General features: G+C 31.7%; 1 protein-coding gene across 1 annotated transcript in view; it reads left to right on the plus strand.

Moving 5' to 3' along the window:
* The first annotated feature begins 1,080 nt into the window (after nt 1-1,080).
* The window catches only part of Cda5 (Chitin deacetylase-like 5), a 61,292-nt gene continuing 42,762 nt past the window's right edge, over nt 1,081-19,610 (plus strand). The window contains exon 1 of the mRNA XM_090153656.1: nt 1,081-1,159. Within this exon, the coding sequence (XP_090009782.1) occupies nt 1,081-1,159 (79 nt within the window). The remainder of the gene's footprint in view (nt 1,160-19,610) is intronic.

The raw sequence follows: 19,610 nt of genomic DNA on the forward strand, positions 1-19,610 counted from the left end.
ATGTTGACAATTTAATCAGTGGCTTAAGAGAAATTAGAAACGGTGGTAACTTAATCCCGGATGGAAGTATTGATGGAATACTCATGAATCATGATCAAAGTCGGGTTACGAGTAATTATCTCGCCCGTATGGTTCAGTCGCCAGAACTTGCTAATGATGAAGACATGAAATCTCCATCCTTCGACGTCAAATGAAAAGCACCATCCTCCCCTCCCACAAAGAACGCGAAACCCGTTAACTAGAATATGACTCCTTCAAAACCCGGTAGGGGGCCTCACCGTCGCAGTCGGCCGCTCAAAGACGAAACATTAGACAGACGCGAAAAATCACCCGGCAAATACAAACGTCGAAAGAGAAAGGCATTTCCATAGTATCAATCCTACTATAAATAGAAGGAAAATACCGAGCGATCGAATCCGATTCGTCAGTCGAAGCGAAACGGCTGTAAATGGTAGGGGGAAAAGGAGGCTACGGGGGTAAAAAGTAGGGCGATATTACGAAGGTATGGCGCAGTTTGTCCCACATTTTCATTAAGCCGACGAATAATCGGGGGCGCCAGGCGCGTCGGTACTTTTCTCCGCGCCACCAAAGACCTGTTTCCAAAAGATTCAGCCCGCAACCTGTCGTTTTGGCTCGATAGGCAGAAGTTGTTGAAAAAAATCCGAAATTCCCCCGCAAAAACGAGTCGAAAAGCGTTTGTCGAAAATATTTGTGGAAAACTTTCAGTCAGTGGTCGCGGTGCGGACCAGATTAGGCGCGTGTGTCATCATTGTCTACCGCCGCCAATCGGACAACATCCGGACTCTGGATTTTGGCCCAATCGGTTCCATCTCGACTCGGATGATCATTTCGGGATGAATTGTTCCAGCCTCCGGACGGGCTAAGGACGGCAATCTTCCAAAATGATATCTTGACGACCCTTTGCCCAGTTTCGGCTTACAATCTATTCTTCTCGCGAACTGCATTTTTTTAATTGTTAATCCGTTAATCCGCCTCGTTCATTTTATAGCAAAGTCGCGATTTTTTTAACCGTTCGCGTTAATTTCTCCTTTTTCTTAAAGTTTTTTCGCAAGCGGCGCAATGGCATCAACGTTAAGGATACCGCTTTCTTGGTCGTCGTGTTCTTGGACGGCTCTCTTGTTTCTGCTCATCTCGTCTGGTAAGTCGAAGAGACTCGTTTTGAATCTTCTGTCCCAGTTATTTCTCGCCTTCGGTTCTCTTTCCCCTTTCAGTTTTACGAGAGTTGCTAATTTTCTATACGGAAGAAGTTCAACGATAACATATTTTCTTATTTCAAAAGTGTCAGATGATTTTACAGGAATGAACTAGAAACTAAGTCGGTTTTTCGTTTACAGATTTTCATACCTTTATTTTAGATATTATTCCTACATTCCCATTTGATGTTGAGAATTTTTTAAGCTAAATTAACATTGATTTGACGTTGATAACTTATTTTATAGAATTGTGTATGAGAGCTAAGTTCATACTATACGACTTTTGTCAGCTGATTTTACTATTTTGGACGATTAGTAGTTAAAAATATACATCAAATTTAAGATTATGTTAGAAAAAATTACATTTTAGAATTTATAAATATTAAAAGATTTTAATCTATCCATGGAAATTGTTTAACTAAAATTTTTATTTATTTTTTATTATTAACAGAGAGACACGCATGGATTTTTCAAAAATATTATTTAATCAATAATTGGGGTGTAAAGAGCCCACAATTTTACCAAAAACAACTGAGCTTTCGACCCGTGGGTCTTCGTCAGATTAAATAATATTTTTGAAAAATCCATGCGTGTCTCTCTGTTAATAATAATAAAAAAAAATTAGAATTTATGGTACATTTCAAAATATTATAGTGTAATTTGTTGGAAAATTGCAACATAACTTTATCCAACATATGGACCAGCTGACCGATTTTAAAAGTTATTGTACCCGAGAAAATACCGCTACATTATGTACCAAAAAATATATAATTGAATTTTGAGATTGGTAAATTGTGTAAAAACAAATATTTCTAATATTATAGTTTGAAATTAGATGTATTGTATGACGCTGATTAGATTTTAGGGAAATGCGCAGTTAAGATAAATATGGCAAATTAGATTTTTTATCTGAAATGGTAAATATTACCAATTAGGTTTTTTATCTGACATGGTCAATATTACCAATTAGGTTTTTTATCTGACATGGTCAATATTAACAATTAGGTTTTTTATCTGACATGGTAAATATTACCAATTAGGTTTTTCATCTGACATGGTAAATATTAACAATTATATTTTTATGTCTGACAAGAATTTTTAGTAAATCGAGCCTTTTAAATCGTACATATTTCCATATATAAAAGTTCAATAATTAGAAAACTATTTTAAAAAAAGACAAAGTTTTGAGGCATACTTAATTACGTTGTATACAAATACTAAATTTGCTATAAATTCATTAGATTTATGGCTGAAAAAACAAATTAGTAGAATTTCCTTTGTTTAATCCAAAGTGAAAAAAATTAAATCGATGAATAAACCGTTTCGAAATCCCAGCCGAAAAAATGATTAAACAGCGACCTTCAATTAGTTTGAAATTAGATCTCTCTTCATTCCCCCGTTTTTTTTTTCAAATGAAAGAAAAAACAATAATTTTCAAAGGCAACGCGTTTTACGTGTAGCCACTTTTCTTTTCGTCATTATAAAAGCGAACTAGTATAATTACCGAAGATGAAAACAATATCGTCTCCTCTCAATTATAAAAGCATTTCGGAAGAAGAATATTCGTCCTATATGTATCACCATTTCTTCTTGTAGCCGAGAGAAATGCTAATGGCTTAATTGGCGATACTATCGGAACAAAGGATACTCGATTCCCAGGGTTACGGTCGAGTGCACCTCGACGCGCGCCCAAAATTTCTCACGGGGGGTGCCCCGTTTCCAACGGGACCTCTAACGTCGCTTTCAATTTCTTTTACATTTTAATTTCTCCTAATAAACCTCCATTAGAAAAAGAGCGTCTCTTTATACGCCATTGAATTAATAAATATCGATAAATCGAAAAGGATTTTATAATTCGAGACCGATAGGCTTAAGTGTATATTTGAAAGACAGGTTTCTGGAGCTGAGACCGGCTCCTGTTATAAGACCGATAAAATTTCAAGGTAATCCTGTACCCCCTCCTCACTTCTATAGAATACATCTTTTTGGCCAGAAAACTAGCAACTAGTATTTGACGTAAAGAAAAGCTTAGTTTCGATCAGAAATGCGTAGCAATTTCTTATTAAAGGCCATCTTGTTATTATTACGATTGTGTAGTTTTTGCACGAGAATTAAAACTCGCTTTTGACCTTTTCATTATTTCCATAAAATATAAAAATTATTTATTGTGAAAACTGTAAATTTATATAAAACCTGATTTGAATATATTATAATCTTAAGGGTGAATTTCGAAAGTGGTTTTGTCGTTGGGAAATGGCTTTTAATTTAAAATATATAAATTTACAATAATAATAATAATATACAGGAATATTTCGAGTTTGAAAAAAACAAAAAAGGGTCTTAGGCTCTTAAATATTCGCGTAACCAATTGGTAAGAAGGTAGAAAGGATAGTCATCAGTGTCTTTATATTTTGTAAGTAAGCCAGTTAGTATAGCACCTGGATGAACCGTTAAATCTATTAGATATACATAATGGGTGAGACGGATCGCGTAGATCTACGTTTTAAAGTCCATTCACACTATCCAACTTAAAGGGAGTATAACCCTACGGGTTTGGTAGGGTGCACTAAGCTTACTCAAAAATCCACACGAGCTATACTTTATACTAGAAATCTACTTGTATATTTGGGTTTAAGGTCATAACCCTACTGATTTCCCCGTTATATTTTTAAACAAAAGCATCGTAAGTAGTGAATTAACTATATCGCAATGATTACGTAAATAGTTAAGTCATAAACGCGCCATATTTTGAAATATAATTTCTTCTTGTAGTTTTCCCTAACTATCTATTAAATATCGACTTGATCCGCATTCAGTAAGGTATTCGTCGTAAAAAATTCTTATTCATTATCCCAAAAACACTCTTATGGTTTTGTATCTTAGGCGCCTGGGAGGAATAGATAACTTTTTCCCTTAAATTTCGATAAAGGTTATACTCCCTTTAAGTCAGCTGAATTGTCAGGTCAGTTTGCGCATTCACACTGTCCGACTTGTCAGTATTGTTATGTCGGGTACTTTAGTTCATACGTTTGCCACCACAGGGAGTTCGTAAATTATTAAGGTAATCAGCGAAATGGAAGCTGTCTGCTAGAAATGTTATAGATAATAAAACAGACGGTTGATTAATATTTTGTCGTCTATTAACTCCTTCTGAGTTGAGTTTGCAAGTTCTCGCGTGGCTTGCGAGGCTTTCCACCACCCTCCTACGCATTGTAACCCGGACACCTGAATAAAAACTTGTTGAGGTTAACGGTAATAGTTAGTGTAGGGAGCTGTTGGCTCGTACGCGTGGCATGCAGGGCTTGCCACCACCCTCCTACGCATTGTAACCCGGCCACCTGAATTAAAGGCTTCAAAAGTCGCTTGATGACTTAGGCCTACGGTGGTGCCTTGGGTATTAGCCTAGCTGATTATTATGATTATTAATTAAAGGCTTTAAAAGTCGCTCGATGACTTAGGCCTAAGGTTGTGCCTTGGCTATTAGCCTAGCTGATTATTATTTAAAAATAAATTTGAAATAATGTTTTTATTTTTACTGACCGTTTATTTCAAAATTCTGTTCTAAACAATAACAATCACGATGCACTCAATATAGTCGAATTTTTGAATTTTAAAATTTAGTCAGCTGACTAAAGTTGGATAGTGTGAATGGGCCTTTAGAATACTTACATGACTTGTAACTTAAGAAGCAGTCACGAAAGGTACCTAGTAATGTAAAATACCCGGGTATTTATAACGCAGGCTAAATACCTTAGGTACTTACCCGGGTAAATACCCAGGTGCTTATAAACACCATTAATTTCTTTGTTATTTTTTTTATTTATTCAATTAAGAGTACGGTAATTGAAAAACCCACAAATACATCAACTTATGCTCATATTAAATTTTAATTATTGTTTCTTACTTTTTTTGCAAGTTTTACATAGTAACAATAAAATATGATATAACTATTAAATATCATTTATTCATTTTCTGGACGATCACTTGAAAGTTCAGTCTCTTCTGCCCCTGGCTCTCCTGAGTCTCCTCAGACTCCTCATCATGACTATTTTATTAGCAGGCTTAACACTAACAGTAACGTGAGCAATTAAGGATTTTATTCATTTCATTTGGGCCATTAAACATTTCCTGATATGCTTTGTCATTTTGTTGACATTAGAATGTTTGTACTCCTAACAGTAATATTTGAATAACTCCCAGGCTAGAAATAAAATAGACTAAAATAAAAATGTAGTTTGCCCAAATTGCCCTACCTAATAATAACAGATAGTACCACTCAACCCGATACTGACTGACGCCCCAATCATAAAAACCCTAGTTTTGGGTATTAACCCGGGCATGGGGTAAATACCTATTTAAATATACCCTACCCACTGGGTATTTACCCGACGTACATCACTAAAGGTAACCAATGCTAAGTTACCCCAAATTCCCCAAATATATGATATATGTTTCGAATAAAATCAGAAGTATTTAAAATTTATATTAGAAGTGTTTAAGGGAAAATATGCTATTACCAATAATTACATAATATACGGAGTGTGATTATACGTTTTTACATCGATAGGCGACAAATTTTGAACCGTCACGCGGTTTGGCGGTAAAATCACGTCCATCGCACGATTCTTCGAAGGTACACGTATCATATTTACTTCCCAGATGTTAAAAATATATTATATACTTGTAATAAAATTCATCGAAGAACATACTATAACAAAAATTAATTTATCTTACAACTATATCGCTTCCTGAATATAAGTCAATATTTTCCAACTTGCTAAAACATATTAGTCAGAGATAGAAACTGTCATAAGGAAATAACTAGAAACCAAATAATAGTCATCATGAATAAAGCCGGCTAGTTAATTAGAACCCCCGCGGAAGACCAAAGTTACGATTATTTCCCGCAACGCCGTTGCGAATGTTAGTAGAAAGGGCAAAGTTCCCTCGCTACCGCGAACCGAAGAAGGAGGTTGTCGTCATCACGATTTCAGACACTTTTTCTTTTCTTTACCTTTGATTATTTATCAAAAGAGACCAAATTATCGTAATTCAGTAGTTCTTCAACGCTCGTAATTTGAAAGTCGTAACTTTTTAAAAATATACATTAGATGATACGGATAAGCAAATTATTTATAAATTACCCGACTGGAATATTTTAATAACGCTGTCCTACCTTATTGAAAGGATAATTTCTGTTCGAAGGAAATTGGGTATATTTCGAAATACATATAAAATTTCGCTATTTGAAAAAAAAATATCACCAACCAGCCTTGCCACGAGCGATATAAGACGTTTTCCCAAACGTTACCGGATAGTTCGGATAAAGAGGCAGATATGGTTGATAACTGGTGGAGAAAATTGTCCGGTAATAAGCGTTCTTGAGCGTAGGGCGTTGTACCCACTAAAAGGCATTTTTTTGCCCTCTCTCCCTTTACGGGAATAACTCGACCGTCACTGTGTCGTTCCTAGTGTGGGTATAAAAATAAAACCTATCATGTATAATATTTTATAAATTTTATATAGCTTAAAGTTATAATTGGTGTTTTTGTGCCCATAGGAGGCGTTGCCCCGAAAGCTTCCTTTTCATAAAGGTGATGAGAATTTTTCTATATTTCAAATAATTTCGACTTGTAGGAAAATTTATCTGATAATATTTTGAAACCAAAAATACCACTTTCAGATTAGCGTATTTAAATAGTAGAAAAAAAACCCGCAAAATGTATTAAATTTATATGTTAAAAGTCCCTGAGGATAAAATTGGCGGTTTGAAGCAAAAATATATTTTTAAGGTATTTAATAAAGTAAATTATCACTTGTAATATTTAATAACATGATAACTATTCTAATTCAAAATTATACTATAAATTGAAATATGATAGATAAATATCAATTGATTTATGTAAAATATTTATAATATAATAAAATAACATTTTTAATGTGCACATCGACAGAACAGACCTTCAAGGATATACACAGCAATTGGACAATATTTAGAAATTCATACAGAAAATGTTTAGAAATTCATACAATGTTTAAAAATTAATTCCTACAGACAATATTTAGAAATTCATACAGACAATATTTAAAAAATCATACAGACAATGTTTAGAAATTCACACAGACCATATTTAGAAATTAACACAGACCATATTTAGAAATTCATATAAGGTACAATATCACAATATTTAAACATTAATCAATTACAAAAAAGGAAGCATTATATAATTTTTTAATATAAATTAAATTATAATATAATTCAATTAACATAATTAATTATAAATAAATATAATATAATTAATATAAATTAATATAAAATAATTAATATATATTAATATATTATAAATAAATTAATATAATGTAATATAATATAAAATAATTAATATATATTAATATATTATAAATAAATTAATATAATATAATATAATATAATATAATATAATATAATATAATATAATATAATATAATATAATATAATATAATATAATATAATATAATATAATATAATATAATATAATATAATATAATATAATATAATATAATATAATATAATATAATATAATATAATATAATATAATATAATATAATATAATATAATATAATATAATATAATATAATATAATATAATATAATATAATATAATATAATATAATATAATATAATATAATATAATATAATATAATATAATATAATATAATATAATATAATATAATATAATATAATATAATATAATATAATATAATATAATATAATATAATATAATATAATATAATATAAAATAATTAATATAAATAAGTTTTAAGCTTAAATACGACGTGAAATATTTGTAGATTGGTTAAATTAAATGTTTAGTACTTTAAGCGTCTTTTATCGTCCTTAATTCTAGTAATATATTTATAAATAATTTTATAAAAGTAAGGAATGTAAAAATACCTATTCTTAATACATTAAAAAATAACAAAACTTTAAAAATAGTAATTCGATATTGGAGAACACAACAGCCATTCAAACTGAGCTATACACAACAAGAGGGGATTATAAGGTAAAATTACAGAGTACGTATATTTAATGGTTCTCTTACGCGGGTCAAACGTTTCATTATTTTTCTCCCTAACACGGTATAGCACTGAAAAACTTCCTTAAAATCTCCTCAGCGAAACGCTTTTGAAAAGTTAAAAATAATATCAAATATCGAGAACCGTCAAAACACTCAATCAAATCCCAACTTCAAATCCAGGTTTTAAAGCATTTTATCTTACAATCCTGCAGTTCACTCAGAATAAATCTAGCCCTTAATAATAATAATCAAAATGTTGATTTGTTTCGTAATTTTCGGCAAAAAAAATCGGTTGGTTACTTCACGAAAGGGCGTTGGAAAATTAGTCGAAATTCGGGCGAAGTTTTAACGTACGAAATGAAATCAAATCTGAAACACAATGGGTTTACGCGAACTGCCAATTAAAATCAAATTATGAGACTTTATAATCAGCCGCAAACCCGAACTACATTAACCGAAAACAATTAAATGAAAGAGATAAAAAATTCGAAACAAATTAGAATTTCGTAAAACCTCGTCTCATTTGAGAAATAAAAAATTCCGCAATTAAAACTAACTAATAATAACACATCCGCAAATGATTAATTAATTGGGAAATTAGAAAAATTAAGGAAAAATTAAAAACAGGTATCGCGAATTAAATAAAAATTATCGAAAGTAATTTAAAGAATAGTTATAAAAAATCAGTATTAAATCAAGTTGAACTAGATTGTGAGAATATAGTCTTAACGAGTGATCGAGGCGCTAGTCGATAGTACCACCAAAGGCAGGAAGAAGCTATATAATTCTGACTCATTATTTATGTCAAAAAGTGTCAACGAATACAGTATATAGAGAGAAAAAAAATGAAAGTGAAATTTCACTGGGAACCTGAAATGAAGTAACCTGGTTTTATTTTATTTATTTTTTCATTATTTCCGATGCGACCTATCACGTATCAGAAAATAATTCATTCAAACGAAAAAGACACATTTTACTCCCTTTTTTTCTCGATATATATTTTGTTATCTTTTTTGGCGACATATCTATCGTGTACCGGTGTCTACGGTTTATCCACAGACACGAGTTACACACACGCATTTTTATCTGTAAAGAGAAAGCAATGTTTTTTTACCCCGTTAGATATATTAAAATTACCGTGGGCTAATTCCTATAATCCAGAGTGGAAAAGGTAAACTAACTTACTTCCTACAAATATTTCTCTCTCGAATACCGATCGAAATGATTTGGACATATTTTCAAATCTAATCGAACTTTCCCATAGTTTATATAAATATGAAGAAATAATTAAAACAAGTGATTTGACTAAAAACCCTTTTATAAATAAAATAAGGTAAGATTTTAATACAAAATCTTTTTTACAAAAAAGCCATTAATATTTTTATGTTTAATATTTATCCCGAATAAGATATTATATTTTTTCCTGATACTTTATCGAAATCTATACACACTAAATGAATAATAAAAAACGCAAGAGTTAATTTTAGTTTCACGATTTAACGCGAACATTTAATATTCCGCACGATTCGTTCATTTTTTTGTTTCTATCAAATAAATCGTCATATTCTAAAGAGTTAAAAACCCCAAAAAGTGCTCTAGGGCGGTCAATTTAATTGCTATCCCCTGAGAAGATCGAATCGCTAATTCAAATTCAATTTTTCCTCCGTTCGTATGGCATTTTTCTAAAATATATTATTTTAATTTTATTTTAAAGCTAGAAGAATACAAAAGCAAGTTTTCTATGTGTATTTAATTTAAGGGTAAGAACTTCCTGTTCTAACTGCTGTAATCCTTTGTTTTCCTGTTTGCAGTGATATACAGAAATAAATGTACGTACAATCAGTATTGTTTTCTTACGAAGAAAAAATGCTGAGTGCAAAGAATGGAAAATGAAATGAATGAAGCTCGAGTTTTTGTTATTTAATTTTTTCTCATTTCGCATTAAGGCGCTTCAAATTGCGAAATTTAAAAATGGAATAAAAGAATATTGTTTCGCTATAAATGTGTCTCACACTTCCGCTTGTGGTAACTTAAGCTTCAAAAATTGGAAATCACGAACTTTATACTGTTTAAACTTTCTCCAAAAATAAATCTTTGGAAAAAATAAATTCTATATTAAACTTACTCTCCCGCTGAGATTTAAAAACCGTTAGGAATGAGAAGAGTATATAGTCGATGCACGAACTTCAAATTTAAATTAAAAAGAACCGTGAAGTATATTGGTCGTAGACTGTACCATCTTTCAACCTTTATCCGTATTTATCTTTGTAGATAACGCTACATTAAAGTATATATTACAAAATATCACGTATTTTGAGGATTATAAAACTAAAATTCTTTCTTATTTTGCGCGGTGATTCTATATAATCTGCGATGTTTAATCTGTTTGTAAGGCACGTTTGAACCATAATTTTCGAGAACGAAGGTCTATGTCAACCAAATACATTAAAATACGTGAGATAACCCGAAGAAATAAAAGCATTTTCATTATGAATTTTTCGATGTAAAATGGGTTAAAAACCCTCGATTTTAGAGGATTATACGTTTTAAATTTCCTACTAACGAGGTAAAAAAATGTATATTTAAAAATAATTAAAAATCTATTAGCTCGTTAAATTAATAGCTGCTATTTTATATAATAGATCGAGTAGCGTATAAAAAGCATTATCAATGTTTAATAATTATTCCTTTGACAGATAATTAATTAGAAATACATTAGCGTAAATTGAACGCGGAAGGATATAAAGTATATCATAAATGTATAATAACTATACCGACCTTAATTATATTGGAATTTATAAATATCGAGTCCAAATAGCATGACGAGTCATAAATTTAAACGAGTTCGATAATATGGATGAAACAAATTCAACGAACTATTAGTCAATAAACGTTCATCGTAAAAACAATTATTATTTTTTCAATTATAGTTTTATTATTTAATCTAAATAGATATAAAATAATGCGTAATATCGTATTGTGTTGGTCGATCAAATTTTGATCAAATAATAATTTGTATTTTATCCAATTTTATCAAATCACGATTGTAATAATTTTACATCTGGACTTTGCTTTTTTATTAAATATTAATTAATCATTGATACAATTTGGAAAAATCTTTATTAAAGTTCTGAAAAATCATTGATCACGTTCTGAAAAATCATTGATCACATTCGGAAAATACTTTGAACAAATTCTAGAAAATCATTGATCACATTCTGAAAAATCATTGATAACATTCGGAAAATACTTTGAACCAATTCTGAAAAATCATGGATCACATTTTGAAAAAACATGTATCACATTTTGAAAAATTAGGTATCACATTCTGAAAAATCTTTGAGCAAATTCTAAAAATTTTAATTAAGCTCTGGAAAATCTTTAATCAAGTTCTGAAAAATCTTTAATCAAGTACTGAAAAATCTTTAATCAAACTCTGAAAAATCTTTAATCAAGTTCTCAAAAATCTTTAATCATATTCTGAAAAATCTTTGATCAACTGTTGAACAACTCATATAGCAAAACGTCACCACATCCTATAATTTTATATAATTCTCTATATTGAACAGAAATAAAGCCATTGAACAAACTGATTGAACTATAATAAACTGATTGAACTATAATAAACTGATTGAACTATAAGAAAATGATCGAACTATAAGAAACTTATTGAACTATAAGAAACTTATTGAACTATAAGAAACTTATTGAACTATAAAAACTGATTGAACTATAAGAAACTTATTGAACTATAAGAAACTTATTGAACTATAAAAAAATGATTGAACTATAAGAAACTTATTGAACTATAAGAAACTTATTGAACTATAAGAAACTGATTGAACTATAAGAAACTTATTGAACTATAAGAAACTTATTGAACTATAAGAAACTGATTGAACTATAAGAAACTTATTGAACTATAAGAAACTTATTAAACTATAAGAAACTTATTGAACTATAAGAAACTTATTGAACTATAAGAAACTTATTGAACTATAAGAAACTTATTGAACTATAAGAAACTTATTGAACTATAAGAAACTTATTGAACTATAAGAAACTTATTGAACTATAAGAAACTTATTGAACTATAAGAAACTTATTGAACTATAAGAAACTTATTGAACTATAAGAAACTTATTGAACTATAAGAAACTTATTGAACTATAAGAAACTTATTGAACTATAAGAAACTTATTGAACTATAAAAGTGTAATTTGAAATATTTTCCCAATATATCTTTATATTTTCTTTAAGTGAAATAAAATACCGAACCATATAACGTTTTAAGATACGTCAAGATGACGCGCTAAAATTCTCTTAAGCTTTGTTTTGTCATCAATTGAGGTCGACAGATTCGCCTAAAGAAGTTTGTAAATGTCAGAGGCCTTTGAAAGCAGCTCATCTTTCCCAGGTTTCGAGTGAGACGGAGGCCAGAATTCATTTACTTAAGCAGGCTGCGAAGAAAAAGAGCCTCTACATAATGAAAGGGTGAAACGAATTTCATTATCCTCTTCAGATATCCTCCCTTCTTCCAAGCGAGCGTAAAAACCTTTTTTGCAACGCGCGTGCTGGGGTTTACAACAATTAAGTCGATGCCGAGCTCAATGAGTTCGAGGGCGAAAGGTAACAGCGCCATTGTTTTAGATATTCTTGATGGGATGAAATTAAGTTTAATTGCCCTCGGAAGCCCTTGGATGCCCCCTCGCGGTGAATTAAAAATGAATTTAAAATTAAGAAATACAATGGAATGGGGATATTATCAAATTTTAAAGAGAAAACAGTTTTAGACGTATTTATTTAAAAGTAAATAAAGTAAGCGGTTTGTATCAACAATAAAGGTTTTATAGGTTAATGTTCGTTGATTTATAGTTCGTGATGGGTTTAGTTACGATACTCGTAAACTTCACCCGCTCCTTCGTTTTGTTTTTAACTGTCATTTGATTTTGCTTCGCAAATATACCGTCTTGAAGACGTTTGACAAAAATGTGTTAAGTTAAATATTGTCAGAGTATATAGGAACTTGAATATAATTAAAAGTAAATACATAATATATAGAATTATACTTTCATTTACCTGAAATATTTCGACGAATTTTTTTATGGTACTAAATTTGAAATATTTAAAAATTAAAGGAGATATGGCTATCAGGGAAAAATAAAATAAATTGAACAAATGACGTTCGACCAAACCCACTGGTACCACATCCTGCTATCTCGCAGTTTCCCAACTAGATCACAACGATATATCGTCCTTACATCGATAAAAATTTGTAGAAAAAATCGAACAATAGGAACATAAATTTTGTCCACGTATTGAAACCACGAGAAAAATTCATTATAATCCAATACTATTTCCTATATACGTATAATTTTACAAAAGGTACCGCCCATTAAATTACCCGAGAAAAAATACAATAATTAAAAAGTAATTAAATATATACACTTGTTTACCGTAAGCTATAATCGAATTAAAATACGAAAAAACTACCAGAAAGGTTAAGTCGAAGATTAATGTAACTCGAGGTCTTTTTGTTATCAATCACTTAACTGATAGTTTTGCGGAAGGGGAGTGGTAAGGTAAAGACTGTTCACTTTATTAGTCACGAGTTAATTTTTCGAGTATTTCCAAAAATGAACGGTTAAATATCCGTGACGTCGTCATAGCTAATAAAATCTGAAGGAGTGTAAAAGCGAAGCAAGGGCAAAAGTAAAGAACGGTTTACGGCGATTCGACATGGCAGGGGCGCCTTGACAAATTCCCATTTTATTTTATTTTTGTCGGTGTGTTTTTCGGCAAATTTGAGGGGCCGCACCGTGTCAGCCAGAGCGACCTTACTCTTAAGACACGCCCTGAAAATAACAACTGAAACTGTAACGAAGTAGATCGTCATTATTCAAATTTACGTCGGAAGAAACGCGTTCTACACTGAGTTTTGGGGATTTTTCTTTTACGGGAAAGTTAATAAGGCGTGGAATCACGGTCAACCGCCTTTTAACCCTCGAGAATGCTGACAAATTCCATCTCAAAAGTGGTTTTCCTTTGGCGGTACAAATATTAATTACCGCGTTCAAAAATCCTCCCTCACTTTGGAAAATAAAAACAAAATGTCATTTTAAAAATATCCAAGGATATTTTTTTCGAAACGTATTTAAAAACATATTAAATTAGGAATGTTAAAATGAAGACGTCTTCTTCGCAGAGTTTCGCCGTCAAAACGCAAAACGCAGTGCCCTTTTTCAAACGCGATTACGACGGTCGCCATTAGGGAAATCCCAATCTTAAACAGCATCTTTTAAAACAAAATGGCGGCCTCCACGCGTTTGTTACTAGTAACTAGAGCCCTCTAGTTATTAGAATTAACACACAAAAGCTGGCTAAAATCCTTGAAATATCTTTTGGCTATATCCACGAAGGGAAAAAAACGCGTTTTGAAGTGAAACTGACTGACGACGAACCGGTACCACGTTAGCTACGTATAAATCAACCGAAAGCGGTACTGAGAGGAAAGCTACGATCCGCGGCGATGATTAATGGGGCTGTAATTTCGAAGTTAGATTGATCGAAACGAACCCAACATTCAGTCAACGCGCGCTCCAGCCTTGAACCAGATTCCTACAGCGATTCTTTTCAAACTCGGCGAATAAGTTAAAAGCGACGATTTTCCCCGTATAAATATCCCTTTACCTAGCAAACCTGATAGCGAACGACGGGCGGCACCCTTGTGCCACGACAATCCACTCTGTCAAAAGTCACTTTCTCGAAAAGGGTAAAAGATAGAACTTGTAAAAGTAACGAGAAACAATTATGGAAACAATTTTTTTTCTTTCAATTTTGGCGCTTCGGGCCCCGCCCAAATCAAGATGGGATCGAGACCCGGCTGCGTTGATGGCAAATTTTAAATCTGAAAAATATTGCCCTGGATTAGATTCTCGAGGGGTAGAACGCTATCCAAGGTCGATTACACTGCCTACAGTTTCGCTTAGACCTCCCGAAAAAGATGTTGTACAAAATTACGCCCGGGGTTACTTTCTTACCTATCATTACAGATCGTAGAAGAATTTTGAGGAGTAACTCGGTTGCGGGCATCCAATGTTTCGTTTTTTGGGGCATTTATACTTTATTTAATTGTAGGTATTCGATTTCAATACCAAATATATTTCTTTCTTAATTGGACGAAATTGTGTAGTATTTTTCGCGTCTCCAATGGGAGCGTGAGACACTAATGAATTAGCAGACAGCAGACGTACATTAGGCTAAGCCTGTTCGCGCTTAACCCGCTCTTAAACTATAATTAAACTTAAATAATGCCCAGTGAAAGCTGCGGGCTACATTATTGTCATTCATAACGTATTCTTATATTAAATTATTATAGCCATAATTGAGGTTGCCACGATCCGTTTCAAGACAAATTGTTATCATTTAGGATCAAATTTAATTTATTTACACCCCAAAACCAAGGACGCCCAATTTAATTCAATTCGAAGTTTTAAGAGAAATTTAACAATAAAACGAATGAAATTATATCAAAAACAGAATACAATAGATTACGATCATAATCTATTGTATTCCGCTTTTGTTATCATTCGGTTCTCGAAATCGTATTTCATTACAATGATAATATACTGTAAAGAGAGACAAAATGTATTTTATAGAATTTTAGTTAGGTTGGGCGTCTGAATTTTGTCGTACTTTGAATTTTTCTCAATAAGTATAAAATTAAATAATAATTTACATAAATTCTATTTTTGTAACGAAAAAAAATTAGCCGATATATGCTAGACTAAACGTTATAATTTATTGGTATTCCGTTCAATAGAACCAATGGACTTGAAAAAAAAAATTATACTGAATTTCGTTTAATAGATTTCAGAACCTCACGGAAAAGTAGTAAAATACGTGGATAATTATATTTGAGCTACACAAAATCAGAACTGGATCGTATATATTATATTATTTTACAAATTCCGATATAAAATGATTGTACGCTAATGAACACGGTTGATTTAATCTCGACAATGTATTCAACTCGCGAACTCGTACAACACGAGTTATTTACGTGATTACATCACTACCTTTTTGAAGGTAGCGCCAATATAGAAATAAGGTTTCAGCGTCTTCCCTTCATCTAAGTATGCCGAACGTACAATAGACCAAATCTAACGCGTCAGACAAGCTACCAACAAAGACGGCGGCCGTCAAACTTTTCCCAATCATTGTCTACATTGTTTAACGTGTAGAGAAAAATTATTCACCGCGAATATCTGACCGCGTTTTTGGGTGAAGAAAAATAATACAAGATAGCAAAAATGCCTTTTTTCCACCCAAGGTTCTCTTGCCCAAATATTATTTCAGCTTGACCGAACCCGAACAAATCATTAATAATTGCTTATAATTACCCTCAAGGATCCAAAGTAGTTATAACACGTACACCCCAGAGAGCGCACAATCAAAATTCCGCATGAGGAAATACATTATTACGAGATTAAGTCCCTACCCAGAAAAACGTGTTGAAAGAACGCCTGCTAGCTGATCTACTCGTTCTTCCTACGTGTTATTGTATCGAGCGTAATCTCATTTATCCTTGATAGAAAGATTTGAAGATACCGCGTTTCTTTCTAGATCACAACGTTTATAAACACCCCAAAAATCGCGTAAAAAAACCACGTATTTACAAATTATTCATAACCAACTTTTTTATTTCTTAAAGAATTCTGGAGATGTTACGATGTTCATTATATTTGAAACTTGAAAAAAAGTCCGACTTTTTTTTCCCTTCGATTCAGTTTTCTTTTTTAAGTCACACATGATTAAACCGAAAATGAGGTAAGGAAAGGGTAGCTAGTTCTCGCTATGGCCTCCTTTACCTGTTTTCTTTTTCAAGTTTCCACAGCGCGACAATGAAAACGGAACGTTTTCCTAATTTTCCGGCCAAAAATTAATTATTAACAGTTTTTTTGACAGTTACCCCCATATCTCGCGAGAAATTGGGGTAGAAAATGTTTTCGCAACGTCGTGTTTGTCGATAATTAGTCTTCCTATACCGGAACTTTCAAAACGTACGGATAAATACTGGTTTAGCCTTGCTTTGGCTTTCAAATTAATTTTAAACTTTTCTTAATAGGCGGTATTTATAGGTAAATCTTTTATTCGTTACAGCGATTAGTTCCGTGATTACCTCGGACCATTGCTGTTTTTAAAAAGTATGAAAAGTAAATTTTTCTAAAATTAAGGACGTATTGAAAATTAATGGGAATATTTAAAGTTTTATTTTTTTAATTAACTTTTGGGAAACAAAAAACAGATATTAATTTTTTGGTAAAAAAAACATTTTTGGAAACTTTTCCTGTTGAAAAACTATTTCTCTAAGTGATAAATATGTTTGCCTTTACACTATTGTTTCGGTAGAATAAAGGTTTTTTCGATGATGCTTATAAAGTTTTACGTGGACGCATTTGGTTACACGTAGGTAGAGATGAAACATACATTTTACCCAAAATGAAACATTATTATTAGTTAAATATTTAATTTTTCATATTATCAGAAGTAAATGAACCGAAGTTATCGAGATAGCGCTCAGAATCGGAGAGCGTTTTCCTTATGAAAATGATGAGAAAATCGAGTCAAATAAAAGCTAATTTCCATCCCCGTCTTTTGACGCGATAAATTGCACTTGGGAATTGTGGGTATAGCTATTTCTATGTATAAAAAAGTATTTCATAAAAACAAAAACGCAGTGGCGTAGCTAGAATGAGTGGCACGGTGCGCTACTTATTAGTCAAAACGTGTAAAAACTTTTTTCGAATTTCTCTAGTTTGTGTAAATTTTTATTTTTTTCACGGTCGGGTGCCACCCCCCAGCTACGCCACTGCAAAAACTTTTTTTTCGGCATAGGAGCGCTCAAAATTTCAAATTCGAGGTCAAAATATAACTTCGTAAGAAAAACGCCTCCAACATGGGGAGTATAGCAGTCTGATAACTTCGGTTCATTTACTTTTGATATTATGTTTATATATTTAATATATCGGGAACTTTTTTTAAATTTTGGATTGAATATTATTCCCCCATCGAACAAATGGAATCACCCTGTACAGGGTGCACTCTAAGTATTCCCAGGAAGCGACAATGTAACTGGATCAAATGTCCATCTCACTTTCGTACGAATAAGCCAAAATGTTGCGTAGATAATTTTTAAGTGAAGGGTGAAAAGTTAATATCAAAACAACGGGGTTGGTTTTTTTAATTTGAAGGCGGCTCACCGCGCGATGCTTAAATAATTCTTTTGTTTTTTTCCTTTATTTTATTTTTTGTTTCTTTAAATAAAAAATAAATGGTTTGTAAGATAAAGCGCGGGTGGGTGCGCGTCACCAGTTATCATCAATGGACCGAAGTGCCCAAAAAAGAAACAAGTTGATCAACACCGCGGCACTCGTTTCTTTTCGCTCAAAGGGCTACTTCAGGGCTGATAAAAGTCACTTTTTTTAAAATCAGTCTCTAAAAGTCACTTTTTTTAGAATCAGTCTCTAAAAGTCACTTTTTTTAAATCAGTCTCTAAAAGTCACTTTTTTTAAATTTGTTCACTAAAAATATTTTTCAGAGTAAAATTTCATAGGGAATATTACTCATAATCTAACAAAAATTGTTAATTTAACTCAAACATATCATAACTCTAATTTTGAAATCGGATATTTTCCCTCTAAGGTCGATTATCTTATTTCTGCCCCTCTAATTTAATTACAAATATGTTTAAGAAAATATAAGAAAACACAACTTTTAAGAAGTAGAAAGTTGCATTGTAACCCGGCCACCTGAATTAATGGCTTCAAAAGTCGCTTGACGACTTAGGCCTAAGGTGGTGCCTTGGGTATTAGCCTAGCTGATTATTATTATTATTATTATTACAAATGCTGTGATTTTTACTTTAATAAACTTTTTATTTTTACTGACGTTTTGATCACTATTTAGTAATTTTTGGTCACTATTTTCCAAGTGGCTAGTCACTATTTACACTAAAATTTAGGCTAACTCTAACAAGGAGAGTACCCGAGGTGTTTATTTCCGATTTTGTTCAAAGTCGGGCATAATGTAGGATTGGTTGCACTACCCATTCGATTTGCCATGGCAACCGAAAATGTTTTTGACCACTTAAAACAAAAATAAGATTTTTTACTTATTTTACCCAAAAAGTGTTACAATTTTACCCCAAAAAGGTTACAATTTTCCCAAACTCGATGAAATTTACCTAAATGTGGTCCAAATGACCCATTTCGTTATTTTAAAATTTAAAAAACCGAGAAAATCCCATGCTTTTTTAAATTGAGATTTTTTTGTTTTAA

The sequence above is a fragment of the Leiobunum rupestre genome, chromosome 7 (genome assembly GCF_980474605.1).
Source record: "Leiobunum rupestre chromosome 7, qqLeiRupe1.1.hap1, whole genome shotgun sequence".
Classification (NCBI taxonomy): Eukaryota; Metazoa; Arthropoda; class Arachnida; order Opiliones; family Sclerosomatidae; genus Leiobunum; species Leiobunum rupestre.